Below are 13,327 nucleotides of genomic sequence, written 5' to 3' on the forward strand. Positions count from 1 at the left end.
CTTCCCACCACCCACCCGTTCGCAGGGATCCGGAGAAAAAATGCAACGGAAATAACCCCGATCTGCTCGCTAGTCACCAGGCCGCATAAAACAAATATAAACCACTTCAGTTGAGCCTCGCCTCCAAGGTGAGCTGTTCTGCGGTGTGAATGGCACCACCAAGTGCCGGACTATCCAGCCACCTGAAACCACAAAGTGCCGAACGAACCCCATGTTTCGGACTGGAGTCAGCTCCCCATTGAGCCCTGCAGAAAGTGATGAGACGTTGCATGGGGGGTCCCGCCGCTCCGCGCTTTTACATGCGCCCAAAGAGGAACCTGCATGGAATGCAAAAAGAAGAAGAAGAAGAAGAAGAAGAAGGAAGAGAGTGAAGATAGACAAGTGCCAGTGCGCGATCCATGCTCACTGTTTAGCCTCACTCTGCGCACACGTCTGCGGGTCGTTTATGTCATGAAAACTTCGATTTGATCGAGCTTGCTATCGAGTGATGCTTTGGCCGTTTGTCCTCAAACTCTCTGCTGCTGTTTCGAGAGAAGAGAGAGCGCCTTGGCGCATTGCTGCTATCTTGGCGCTTATGTTTCGATCCTCTTCGTCTCGGCAGGTCCGGTGCGCTTATTGGCCTGCTGAGGGCCCGGAGCATCGCATGAGGACACAGGCCCTCGCCGACGGCTGACCGGTGAGAGTGAAACGAGCACTCTCGAAACCCAAACATCCGCTTGTTGTTGCCGAGGTTGTTGGCCGAGATGCGGAGCTGCGGGTTCTTGAGCTGGACGTCGTGGCCCGCCTCCCTCATGCACTCCATGTGCTGCGTATAGTCGGCGGAGAACCTGGGCAGGGACTGGAATAGGGCATGGATCTGTGTGGGATAGGACGTGGCCAGGTCTTGGCCTGCGAACTTGGGCTGACCGCCCACGGCCAGGCAAAATGCAACCATGGCCACGGCCCAGCGGCGGAGACGTATTGAGGGTCCTGTTTCGCATTCGGTGTAGAGGTAGGTGACCAGCTTGGGGGGCACATCCCAGTCGTACTTGAGGTACAGATCCTGGATGGCATCGATGGAGACGTCCTGCAGATAGCAGAGGTCGAGCTGTGAGGCGAAGAGGTGGAGGTGGATGATGGCCCAGTGAATGTCGAGACACGCCTTGCTGCTCCTCTTGGGCGCCGAGCTGATGACGTTGTCGAGGTATTCGCGGAAGTTGTCAGGATTGTGCACCCATTCGACGAATAGGCGGAACATGGCTGGCGGCTCGCTGGGCAGCCAGAGGAAGACGGTTTGTGAGTGGAAGGGATCCTCAAGACGCTCCTGGAAAAAGGGAGAGACATCGCAAAGCAGGTGATGGTTGACTCGAAAACGGTGCTTATCGGGGCCGATGAGGATAGTGGCGAACTCGGGGTTGTCTGGCCCAGGTAGAGGTGGTAGTTCCTTGTCGAGGGCCGCGCGGGTGGGAGTTGAGTGATGCCGAGTGATTGTACCCTGACCCGGGGTTCTATTCATGGTGTTGCTTCGGACCACCTATATGCTGAGTATAGTAGCGGAGTCGAGGTGAGTTGTAGAGTGGACTGATATCGTGCAGACGGTACTGGGAAGGCCTCGGTGTACATGCGAGAAGAAGACGAAGGAGAAGAAACAAAAGACCAGAAGTGCCGAAAGGGGTCGAAATAAGGCAGCCAGCAGTGAGCTGGTCCCGAGCTCGCACTTGGTGTGGGTGGGAACGATTTTGATTAAAGATGCTGTCGACTCGAAGCGAGAGCAACCGATGGAGTGTTGTGGCTTGATGAGTGCCTTATGGATTTGAGCAGATCGGGTGTAAATCGACTCGTCAAACGCGAAGAGCCACACATGTCTCACGAAAACGTGCGTCAGATGACAATGCAGACGGCATAAGAATTCCACTAACACAATGTAAGCGCAGCTCCTTGAGTGTGATGATAAAGTAGTGTGACAGAAAAGACGAGGGAAAAGAAGAGAGGGAAAAGAAGAGAGAGGGCGAAAGCAAAAGAAAAGTAAAACGTATTTCGGCGATGGCCGTTGATGCTCTACAGTGTACATCGCTGCCCAAGCACATGTACAAGTAGTATTATGCCATCATATCCCAAGCCGGCAGGGCCATCGTGTAACGGTAACAACCTCATGCTGAGTGAGAGCGACTGAACGACCCTCTCCTCTCCAGGGGTGGGCGGCGTGTGTGTGCGTACGTGCGTGCATGCGTGTTTTGTGTATGCGTCCGTGGGCGAGCCGACACACACCAGCCTGACCTTGTGCCCCCCCGGTCTGGGACTCTCCAGCTTCTTGGATGGTAGCAGTAGGAATTGTAATTGCCCGGCTGGCCATCCTCCCGCGGGCTGTTTGTCGTTGCTACCCCATTAGCGAGGCTCAAACAGCCGGTGCTGCTAATTCCAATGCAGTTCCTATTTCAGACACACTGGATTTGTTGCAATTTTGGTGGCACAAGGCGACGATGCTGCCGCGTCTCCCCGGCTCGATTTGGACGGCGACAAGGTGAGCGAGGACATGGCCATGGTGAGATGGGCGTTGATCTCGCAGCCCGTCCCCCGTCGTACGCATGGAGTCCTCGTCCTCGTCCATAATAATCCACGTACTCGATTCGTCCTCGTCCGGACCCCATCCGTTTCGACAGCCCTCAGACGCAGAGTGCCGCTGCCGCTAGAAGACGAGCCAGAGGCAGCTGCTGGCATGTGCGCGCGTCGCATCCATGTCACCCTAGGTTTGAATCGTTGCCCCAACTTCTGCAGCCCGTTTGCCAGTCCACTCAGCCCAGCCCTTTTGACGCGGCATTTCTGGAGACAGAGTTTCGACCACGGCACCGCGCTCAGAAAACTTGTTTGTTGCTTCTCAGCCCTCTCTGCCTCTCCTCATCTCTTCCTCTCTCGTTCTGCGTCATATCACACACACACACACACACACCCCTGCCCCTCAAATTGGCATCACGGCAGCCCGTTTCCGCTAAACGCGTAGCGAACAACAAAAAAGAGAGGCGGCACTCTTGGTCGCAAGGCATAAGGTCGCAGTCGGTGCGTGTAACTATGCAATCTTAAGCGGGCGCAGCCATTGGTTAGCACACTCTGCCGAGACAACATTGTCTTCATGTTGTTGGATGGGGGACCCCAGCCTTGCCCGCAAAGAGGCAGAGCAGCAGCACCAACCAACCCCCGACCCTTCCCTCCCCCCCCCCTCTTGCTTTTCTGGTTGAATTCTATTTTCCAACGTCTCGCCACCATCTCATTTCGTTCTCGCTTGGAGGAGAGCGGGAAATATGCAGACGTCGGGCATCCAAAGGAGGGCGGTTGATCGGTTCTGGGCACCTTTCGGAAGTATGTACGTGCTGTGGCAGCAGGTCTGAAGTGGCACAGCATATCGGGGAGCGAATTCTCAAGATGAACAAGGCAAGACAAGGCAAAGCAAAGCAAGACAAGAGTCGAGCAGTGATGGATGTCGCCGCAGAGCCCAAGTCGCCCGGGCTGCCTGTACTGTACTTAGCATGCGTAAGGTGTAGATTGCATGGAAGCTGATCAGCATCGTCGATTGACTGCGGGTAAGGCTGTGCTGCAGCAGCTTCCAATGCCTGCATTCGTTCCTGCACCTACATTAGCCCCCGCCAACGCCCATTGTTAGCCCACCTCAGCCCAGCCCAGGGCATCAGCACCGCTAGCTCCCGGCAGCCACTCGCTGAAGAAGCCCCCCGAGTCCAGCGCTCCACTCCCCTAAACAAGAGCTGCCCTGGAGCTCCAGAGCTGAGCGCCTCCACTCCAATCTGCGGTACTTGCACTTGTACCTGAAGGATCGTCTTAACAGCTCCCAACATCCCCACTGCGGCACCTCCGTATCGGGCTTCCGTTGTTTCCACCTTCAACTTGAGGCAATCAACAACTTCCACTCGCCTTCAGCTTTATATAAATAGCAGGCCAACTGTTCCAGCCCCGACAACCTGATATTGCAAAACACCCAAGGTATGATGCTTTCATCGACAACACTTCCAAATACAAGCTCCTCCTCAGCCGCAAATCCCCATTTTGGTTCGAACCTTGGGACATCCTCTCCCATGCCTCTTTTCCTCCCTCTCCTCTAGTCAGAGAACGTTCAAACAAGGGCAACTCAAAACGCATCCGTCCGACAAGACGCACCCCATGCACCCAGCCGCTAAAAAGGCCCATTATGCTTAACCCTATGCTCAAGCGCCTGCTTCACCTCTACGTCGGAAAATGCAGTAGTATTCCAAATACCTAATTGATGGCTATGTGTACGCACGGTTCATCGAGCTCCAGCCGAAACAGGTGCCATTTGCAGCATGTATATTGATTTGGATGTTTGCTTCGCGCTGCCCCATGCTCAATATCTCATCGACTATAGCTCCTAGTATAAGATCTCGAAACGAGACATCAAAGGTTTGAATTCTGCCTCGCCCTCTAGCACATATGGTATTCTCCCCCTTTCGAAATCACCACACCAGATCAAAGAAATAAAGATCAGGAGTAAAAAAGCTTTGCCACGCATTTCCGTGGCGTCTGGTTATTTTTCTCCATGAACCTGGGTCGCCTCGACTTTTCTAAAACGCCATACCCCCCCGTCTCCTCATTCGTTGAAACAGCTTCCCGAAATGAGATTGCCTCAGAAACCAGTGCCAAAAATTCCCATGCGCCGCGTAGATGCTGAAAAAAAATATGATCCCAGATACTAACTCTATCTAATCCAGATGCAGATCGACGAGGAAGGGAAAAGTCAAGGTTGAAAGGGAGGGGGCTCCCTCCAAACCTCTGTCAGATGATGAAAGCAAGATGCCAGCCAACGCTCAGCCTCCCTCTTCCACTTTGTAAACCTCAGATGAAGCAAAAGCGCACTCGCTTGTATTCAACCGCTGCAAGAATGGCATTCCGCTACCCACAGGGACTCTGAGCTAATGCTCTGCGCCACTGCCCTAGGTCGTCTTGATTCTAGCCGGAATGTCCATGTTGTCAGAGTCCGTGCTTTCATTGTCGTCGATCTGCATGGGATCATCGTGTGTTCCATGATGTGTAGGGGCCGGTATCGCCACCTGAATGGACGGGGGAGGCCGTGTTGTCGGCTGGTTCTGTGCCGGAGTCGGAGGTGGTGGCTGAGAGTTTGCAGACGACGTTGTGGGATCAACCAGCTCAGCAGTAGCCGAAGACGCTCCTAGCCCTCCCATTTCAGCGAGAGGGACCCTCCTACGCGGGGACTCCACGACTTGACTGGCAGCCTGCGTTGGCCTGGCTTGTCCATCATCGGTGCGAGCCTTCTTTGCGGCCTGCCCAGAGTCCCCTGAGCCGCCATTCCAGGAGCGGTCAGCATCAGTGTCGGCGCGCCGTCCGCGGAGGCGGATTCCATACTTCTTCCTCGTCATGCTCTGCTTGGTGTTGTAGCGATTTTTAAGCTTGGCGAGTTCCTCTTCACGGGGCCCGGCCGGCAGCCTCGCTTGGGCATCACGCATTTGACCGAGGTAATAGTCGTCGACTTGTTTCATTTCCAAGTCAAACGCTCTTCGTTGGTCTGGGGTAAGCTTCGCGTAGGGGTCGTTGCCCGAGGGGCTTGGTGTCGCCACGGGAGTGGCCGCGTTATGGCTCGGGGTTGTAAATGCTTTGGCAGCAGGTGTAGTAGCACCGGCTGGCTGACTGGGCGTCGTTTGATAGCTAGGAGGAGCAACGTATGTGCTGGGTGGCTGGCTCGCGGTCTGCTGTCGCATCCGTTCCCACGGTTTCAACATCTCAACCATCTGCAGTCGCGTCGCCTCAGTGTGTACTCCACAGACGTCGCTCTTCAGGTGATAGGCGAGGCCTCCTGAGCTTTCAAATAAGGAGCCGCAATGAATGCACGTATCCGCGTTGGAATTCTCAGCCTGCTTCGGCATGTGGCACTTGGCCCTCTTGTGATGCTGATTCGATTGTGAGCAACCCATTCTCCGGCACCTGATGGGGGAAACAGGAATACACTTACATAATTCAGAGCCTCTTGGCTGCTGCAAGGACGTTGGCACGTGCTACAGTAGACTATGCGAGCCGCCGGACCTGGCCGTCCCCTGGGGGTCGCAGCTTGTGGCGGCGGCTGGGAGGAAGCGGGCGGTCTATGAGGAACAGCTGCACCATTCATCGGCATGGGGTTGGGGTGCTGATGAGTTTGGGGCACGCCGTATTGCTGAGGTGGATGAGGCGGATAAGCTGGATGATGAGGCTGCTGTGGGGGTCCTTGGCCCGGGTGTGGTGGCATCGGGGGCGGGGGGGCTCCTCCATGCATCTGGTGCGGCGGCATCTGCGGCGGCAGCGACGTGATGAGCGTGTTGATGGACGGGATGACGCTCTCGCCTCCGGTGCCGGGTTTCTTCTTGACAATGTCGTTGATGTGGTAGCCGAGGCGCTCTGCTCGAGCCAAGGCATTGATAAGGTCTTGTGCTCCGATGGTCTCCAGACGCGTGGCCATGACCCTGTCTTGAAAATGCGTGCTGAGCTTGGGCCCGATGAGATCTGCAATCTCATCCAGATCTTGTCCGGTGAAGTGCTTGGCGAGCTCACGTTTTGACGCCTTGATCACCTTTTCACCAAGATCTTGCATAGTCCGGCTGATGACGCCTGGATTCGAGTAGTTGATTGCAGCGTTGGCCTGGGAGTTTTTGTCAGTTGCTGTTCATCAACAGTCATGCACACAGGTGGAGATTGAAGAAGAGCGTTCCACACTTGAATGTGAAAGCCACAGGCTCCCTGTGTTTGCACATATGGCCTGGTGAATAGACCCGAGGCCTAAATGAGAAGCAGCCGGCACACAACTTACAATAAAGCTCGAGTGATAGTCTGACCCAGCCAGGCACTTCCCCCAGTGCTCCCTCACCACCTGTCGAACCACCGACGCATCCGTCTTCTGCACCAGATCCAGCAGCGCCCTGTACGCCCTGGCCTTGTCGTCGTTGCCGCCGGCCTTTGCATCACCGCCGCCACCACCACCACCCTGCGCGACAGGCGCCGAGCCGCCTCTCTCCGGCACGCCGTTTGTGGGCGACGGCGCCGCTCCCTGCACCCCAGGTCCAGGAAGAACCGGCGGGGTGCCGCCCGTCATCATCGCATTGGGCGGCGCCGGAGAAGCAGAAGGAGGAGGAGCACTCTTGAACGGAACGGCAGTGGTGGCGGCTGGCTGTTGGCTGCTCACGGGCCCCGTGGCTGACGCTGAGGCCGGTGCCGCTGCTGGTGCTGGTGCTGGTGCCGGTGCTGACGCTGGTGTCTCGGCCATGGAGGATCCAATCGTCGAAACCACGGACGCGATGCCCTCACGCGTCTCGTTCATGTGTGGCGCAGCTGGAGCTTCGGCTAGGCTGAGTATGTCCGAAGTCACAAGCGGAGGAGAAGCCGCCATGGTTGCACGCGCATGAAGAAATAGAGAGCGAGGCTATTCTTCGTGTGGCGCCGCAGGAGGAAGAAAAAATATGAAGAACGAGAAGAAAGACGAAGCAGCAAAGAAACGTGAAGAGAAGGAAGAGAGAGAAAGAGAGAAAGAGAGCAGATGCTGCTCTGCTATGCACCTCTTGTTGGCGGCAGAGAAAAAAAATCACCAACCAACGCACACTCAACAGCGTGCAGGGGAGGGAAAAAAAAAGCTAGTTGCCTGAGAGGAGCTGTGCTTGGAGTAGCTCTCGGGTTGTTGCTAAAGAGGCAGTAATAGACGGGAACCCTTGCATGGGTGGGAGCGAGGAGAAAGACCTAAAGATAGATGGTAAGGTAGTCATTAGCCTCAACTTCCATACGAAGCATGCATGTGGCTCAGACAAGAGGAGATAATAAGAACAAACGGACAACCCTGTCTTGCAAGTTACAAACTCACAGCTGGCCTTCTTCTCTTTTTCTTCGTTCGAGCAGGGAATGAGAACGGAATAGGATCTCACAGCTCTGGAAACACAACGGGAGAAAGGAGAAAAGAGTTCACTGCTTCTTTTCTTTCACTCGTCAATATCAAGATAAGAAAAACGAACAGAAAAAAAGCGGCTATAATAAAGGCGGTGGGCCCCTATGAACTATTTAGTGCCTTAGAAACTAGGCTGGAAATGTGGGGCCACGCTATCTGTTCTCAGTTTTCTTAATTAACGCGGTCCCACTTAGAGCTTCACGCTAAGGCATGCCCCTGACTGTTGACTCTCAGTGGTTCTTCTCTCAGACGAAATCCTGCATCTTGATAGGTAGGGAGCGCAACTTCATATTACTATCTGCTTCGTACTCTGTTGGTTAGACTTTTCGCCAATCCTACCGTGACATTCTTCAGAGGCGGAGTCACATTTGGACTTTGGTACCATTTTGATACTATCACTACTGAGATGCGATTGCGTGATAGATGCGACGTCTCTTGAATGGGGATAACTATCCAAGGCATGCCTGCATGGTGAAGACGTTTCCTTTCACTCTCGTGCTCAGCTTCCGTCTCGATCATCAATGCAGAAATTCTTCATATTGCTTAGGTGCTAACTTGGATATGGATACTCGCGTGCTTGATATACCCCGTCATCCCTGCACACCTGCTGCATATCAAGGTCCTTCTGCAAAAGACGTCAACCGAGGGCAAACAGAGCCTCGGAAACCAGCTCCGCAACCAGTCCAACAGTCTCCTTGTCGTCGTCAGGCGGCTCCATCTTCTCTTTCCGTGTGCTTCGCTCAGCTGCGTCCTCCTCCTCCTCCTTGATCTTGTCTCCCCATGCTCGTGATGCCTTGGTCTTGACATTGGGTGTGGGCAGAGTCTCCCAAAAAGTGGCCTTGAGAGTCGCCTCGTCCATGTCCCACCGGCGGGCTGCTCTTCCCAAGAGCTTCTCCACGGGCCACCACCAGTCACATCGTAGCTTAAAAGGTCGAGTGCCACGTCCGGAGCTGCGCTTGTGCAGCAGCGCTCGATGAGGTGCCGGCTTCGTGCCAAAGAAGTCTTCGCGCGCATATCGCGGCAGCTTTATTCGGGCCAGTCGATCCATGATAATCTGCTGGCGTTGGTGGATAAGATAGTTGTACCGCTGCTCCCACACTTCATCGTGCCATATAGGCTTGCCGTCTATCACCATCGTCTGAAGGCACGGATACCTATGAATCTTGGCCAAGCCAGCCTCCATAGCCTTCTTGTGGCGCTCCCGCCAGACGTGGAAACCGGCGTCGTCGTGGTTGATTCGACTTTCAAAGAGAACGATGGCATTATCTAGCTCACGCAAAAGGCGAGGCTCGTTAATCTGTGCATAGCGTGGCAGATCATCCCACGGACCAAACAACTCGGCGCAAGTGTTATCCAACGACTCCCATTTGGGATTGATACGGGTAAGGTTTTGTGTTGCAGCGACGTCGGTAGATGGAATGCTCTCCAGGGGCTGCACAGAGCCTTCGTCCGGTTGCGCTTCCATCTCGAAGCAGAAACCACAGCGAGCGAATATGGTTGAGAGAGTGACCACAGTAGACGCAGTTTGTAAGAGAAAGTGATGGTATAACGCTGTGCGGGTCAAACCAGAAATGATGTTGGTGAATGAAGTATATGCATCCGCATGCATGGGATAAATGGTGCTTGGGAAGAAAAACACAGAGCACCAGATGACGATGCTTTAAATACCTTTCCTTCCAGAGAGGTGAGAGAAGGGGAGGGCATCTGGGCAATCCGGCAGGCTCTATTCACCAACCTGGCTCCTGCTTTGACTTTTGGCCGTTAACGAGGCTGTGTGACCAGGGAACTCTCTGCTGAAGCGAAATAGAAGTTGAGACAGAATCTGTCTGTTTCTTGCCCTCTGTTGCGTCCATGGAAAGATGGAGAAAGCGCAAATACTGAACAGGCATCTTCGGAAGGCGAGCTCTGATTCACTGCCCTGCAACCGGCCATCTGACGGGACTTCGTGATTCACCTCTGCAAGCACGGATATGAGTGACCTCGTTCATAAACTGGACGTTTTTTCGGCTACCGACTTCACCGGGGTCAGAAACAAACTCTTCACTTGGGCATCATCAGGGTCTTGACTCAAATAAAAGGTTGAGTAATGAAGTATTGTTAAACATACTGGAATCATTATCACTTGCCTACTTCTTGGTACCTTGGTCTCCCACCAAAGCTTTTGTTTGATCCCAAGCTAAACAGGTTATCCGAACGCCTCATGCTCCAGCCCTCAATGTAGGACCCAGACGAATTTTCCCTCAGAAGTAATCATAATACAGTATTCAACCAATGCGGTCGTAGGTAGAGGAGAAAAGAGAGTTATTTTTACTCTCCAACGCAGGCAAGCATGAGCATCTGGTAATCGCCAGATGTCTCTCCCCTGATGCGGCTGGCCAAACTCTTTCTGTATCGATGCTGGTAAGCGCCCTTGATGTTGGCAAGTTCATTTCTGTCCCAGTGGAAGCGGACTACTCGCGAAACGAGCAGATGGTCTTTGGTGCCCAGGCCGGCCATGGAATCCTCGAGGAGTTGGGCGGCGTGCATGTACCTGTCGACGGCGTGTCGAAGTTGGAACAGCAGAGCGTCTTTCATATGGCCAGAGAATTCCTATAGCACGTCAGCTCCTGTCAGCGACAAGTCCACAGCAATCCACATGCGTATCAGTGAATTGTTAAAAGGCGAGGCACTTACGCTTGAAATCACGCTGTCCAAGTCACGGTTGAATTTTTGCTTGTAGAGGTGGGCGATGGCTCGGATCTGGTTGTCGTTTCGGGTGCTCAGGATGCTGCAGACCAAAATCTCGTCGGTCCCCAGCTTGCCCTCTGTCGACCTGTAGATGCTCATGACGTCCTCTTCCACCTGCTGCGGGTTAACCGGAGCCAGGTCCTCGGCCCTGTTCGCATTGAGAACTATCAAGAAATGCCTCTCCGTCTTGAGGCTCAGTTCGCCCTTCACATCGCTCTCCAAGCTTCGACGGAATGTCTGCTGATACGCGCTCTTGATGGCTTTCAGGTCCGCGTTGGACCTTGACAGAAGGATGTCGTTCATGACAATCTCCTTGGTCCCCGGCCCAGACATGGCCTTGTAGAGATTGTGAATGTCGGACAGCAGAGGGCCACGGGCAAGCTGCACGAGGCCATATTCGAACCAACTCCTAGTCTCCGACTCGATGTCGGCTACCAGATTGCGCTTGTGCCTGCGCTGGTAGGTTGTCCTTATCACCTCGATCTGCAGGGGGTCTTTTCGGGCCAAAACATTGACCAGGGCCTTCTCGTCCGTCCCGAATCCTTTCATGGCGCGGCGCAAAGCATCGGCGTCTGCGGTGCCGTCATACTGGATGAGCTGCGGCGGGCCATAGCCAGGAGAGGGTGGCGTAGGCGGTACCTGGGCATGCGGCGCTGGAGGAGGAGCGCCATATTGCCCTCCAGGCTGTGGTGGAGGCGCTCCGTATTGGCCTGGGGGAGGCGCTCCGTAGGGCTGAGGCGGCGGCTGGGGAGAAGCTCCATATGGCTGAGGCGGCGGCTGGCCGTAGGGCGCTTGCTGAGGAGGATACTGCCCCTGCGGCGGCGGAGTCTGGTAATAACCTCCCTGTGGAGGCTGAGGGGGAGGATACTGGCCGTATTGCCCTCCTTGGGGCGGCGGATACTGGCCCTGCTGCGGAGGCGGGTACTGTCCCTGCTGCGGGGGATATGGACTATGCTGAGGAGGATACTGTCCCTGTTGAGGCGGGTATTGGCCCTGTTGGGGAGGAGGATATTGGCCTTGGGGAGGAGGGTACTGGCCGTAGCCCTGGGGAGGGGGAGGCGGCGGTTCTGCGATGCGTCAGATTGCGATCACGGTGCGAGGCGGGCAGATGATTGTGCGATCAAGGGCGGCTGATTTTCGATAGGGTTTCGTTGATTGTTTGATTGTGCGCAGAAAAGATCCATCGCAGGGCTGGTACTTACGGCCGTAGGACTGGCCATATCCTTGATAAGACATGATCGATGCAGTAATACTTGTAGGTTCTAGTAGTTGGTTCGGCGCACGAGTTCAGTCGACAACGGCGAGGCAGTGGTGACGTCGTACCGACTGAGAAGGATGAAGTTTGCGGGTGGCCGAAAGAGACGGGCGAAAAGGGCTTATGTACGCCGGCCACAGCAGTCCTAAGGCAAGGCTACCTTACCTTGCCAAGCTTGCGTACAAGCAGTACAACCTGCGAAGTCGGCTCATCAGCTAGCTGGAGACTTGCGCTTAGCAGCAGAGCAGCAGGCATGGAGCTTGTCGCGCACGATCTGCCTTGCGTCGGGTCAGAATAAGCAAATAAGGTAGAGCCCACAGGTTCATCCCTGGTGCAGGCGCCGGCCCTCATTGGCGAGAGGAGGGCCCGTGGCTGTGCTGGGGTTCGCTTGGGACGTCATTGCCTTGGTGAGCCTTGCGCAAATCACCTGCTTGGCGCCACAGGTGACGATGTCATTGATGAGGCGTCCCTGGCGCCACGTTTGAAATCATGTCTTGATTTTTGATATCAACATACTACTATTCCAAAATTGTAAACAGCATCTCATCGAAATGGCTGGTTTTCAGTCGCAACAGAGCTCTGGATCTTACATATAACTCGACTTCACAATAGCACCGCTGCAATACTGTATCTTGTCCGGCTTCCCTGTCGGACTGCCCATCAGCTGACTGATGCTCGCTCGGCACTCTGCGCGCCTACTAATCAGAAATTCGTGGAGCTTAGATGCTCCGTACATGCAAGGGGGAAATGTAGAAAAGAAGCTTTGATGATAAGCTTGACAACCTTGTTAGGCATTGCTCTGGTGGGCCACTGCAAGATCTCTATTCAATGAAGAAGCTCGAATGTTTCGTTATGGGCGTGTTACGATGCCATTGGAACCCGGTAAGTCAAAGGAGACTCTGACGTGGTGTGGCGTCCGCAGTTAGACCGCGCCACACGTGTTGCGCCATGCGGTGATTTGGATTGTTTCCACGTTGATGCCGGCCATTTGACGCCACAGCCGTAGCTTGGAGATGGATCGCGCCAGTTGGACGCTGGACGAGAATCGGGACCTGAGCATTTTCGCCAGTGAATGTGCCTGTGCTCGTGCCCAGAGACAAGCAAAACAGCACAGCCTTGACTCGCCCAGCAGCCCAGCAAACGGCACCGCACTGTCGTATGCGTAATACTACAGGCGTTAATAGTACTAGGTAGGCAGTGTTAAGGCAAGGGAGCTTGATCCGTTGGCCTCATCTTCGTCGTCGGATGCTGACTAACATTCTCCATGGCAATCAAAGGCAGCATCAAGTCAGTATGAGTCCATCGGACCAACACCAAAATGCATCGGAAAGACAGCACAGATCAAGCACATCTTCTTCACAAGATGCACATGAGGGGCCATCCGCTATAAATGCCCCCCCAGACCCCTGTAACAGCACCCGATCTGG

The 13,327-nt window shown here is 54.6% G+C and overlaps 4 protein-coding genes across 4 annotated transcripts; all 4 read right to left on the reverse strand.

Moving 5' to 3' along the window:
- Window positions 1-415: 415 nt before the first annotated feature.
- Window positions 416-1,495, reverse strand: BBK36DRAFT_1199340 (hypothetical protein; the record flags this gene model as incomplete). Its single annotated transcript, XM_024897091.1, has 3 exons — window positions 416-432; window positions 652-1,398; window positions 1,474-1,495. 3 exons carry the CDS (start codon window positions 1,493-1,495, stop codon window positions 416-418), a joined length of 786 nt encoding a protein of 261 aa, XP_024750366.1.
- Window positions 1,496-4,934: 3,439 nt separating this feature from the next.
- Window positions 4,935-7,078, reverse strand: BBK36DRAFT_1117440 (hypothetical protein; the record flags this gene model as incomplete). Its single annotated transcript, XM_024890353.1, has 3 exons — window positions 4,935-5,906; window positions 5,969-6,628; window positions 6,797-7,078. 3 exons carry the CDS (start codon window positions 7,076-7,078, stop codon window positions 4,935-4,937), a joined length of 1,914 nt encoding a protein of 637 aa, XP_024750367.1.
- Window positions 7,079-8,555: 1,477 nt separating this feature from the next.
- Window positions 8,556-9,383, reverse strand: BBK36DRAFT_1117033 (hypothetical protein; the record flags this gene model as incomplete). The annotated part of the gene is made up of 1 exon (XM_024890307.1): window positions 8,556-9,383. The coding sequence occupies one exon, from the start codon at window positions 9,381-9,383 to the stop codon at window positions 8,556-8,558; it is 828 nt and encodes a 275-aa protein (XP_024750368.1).
- An 842-nt stretch (window positions 9,384-10,225) lies between these two features.
- On the reverse strand, window positions 10,226-11,881 carry BBK36DRAFT_1117379 (Annexin; the record flags this gene model as incomplete). Its single annotated transcript, XM_024890343.1, has 4 exons — window positions 10,226-10,507; window positions 10,592-11,529; window positions 11,596-11,712; window positions 11,848-11,881. 4 exons carry the CDS (start codon window positions 11,879-11,881, stop codon window positions 10,226-10,228), a joined length of 1,371 nt encoding a protein of 456 aa, XP_024750369.1.
- Window positions 11,882-13,327: the final 1,446 nt, after the last annotated feature.

Source organism: Trichoderma citrinoviride (assembly GCF_003025115.1).
Source record: "Trichoderma citrinoviride strain TUCIM 6016 unplaced genomic scaffold BBK36scaffold_6, whole genome shotgun sequence".
Lineage (NCBI taxonomy): Eukaryota > Fungi > Ascomycota > Sordariomycetes > Hypocreales > Hypocreaceae > Trichoderma > Trichoderma citrinoviride.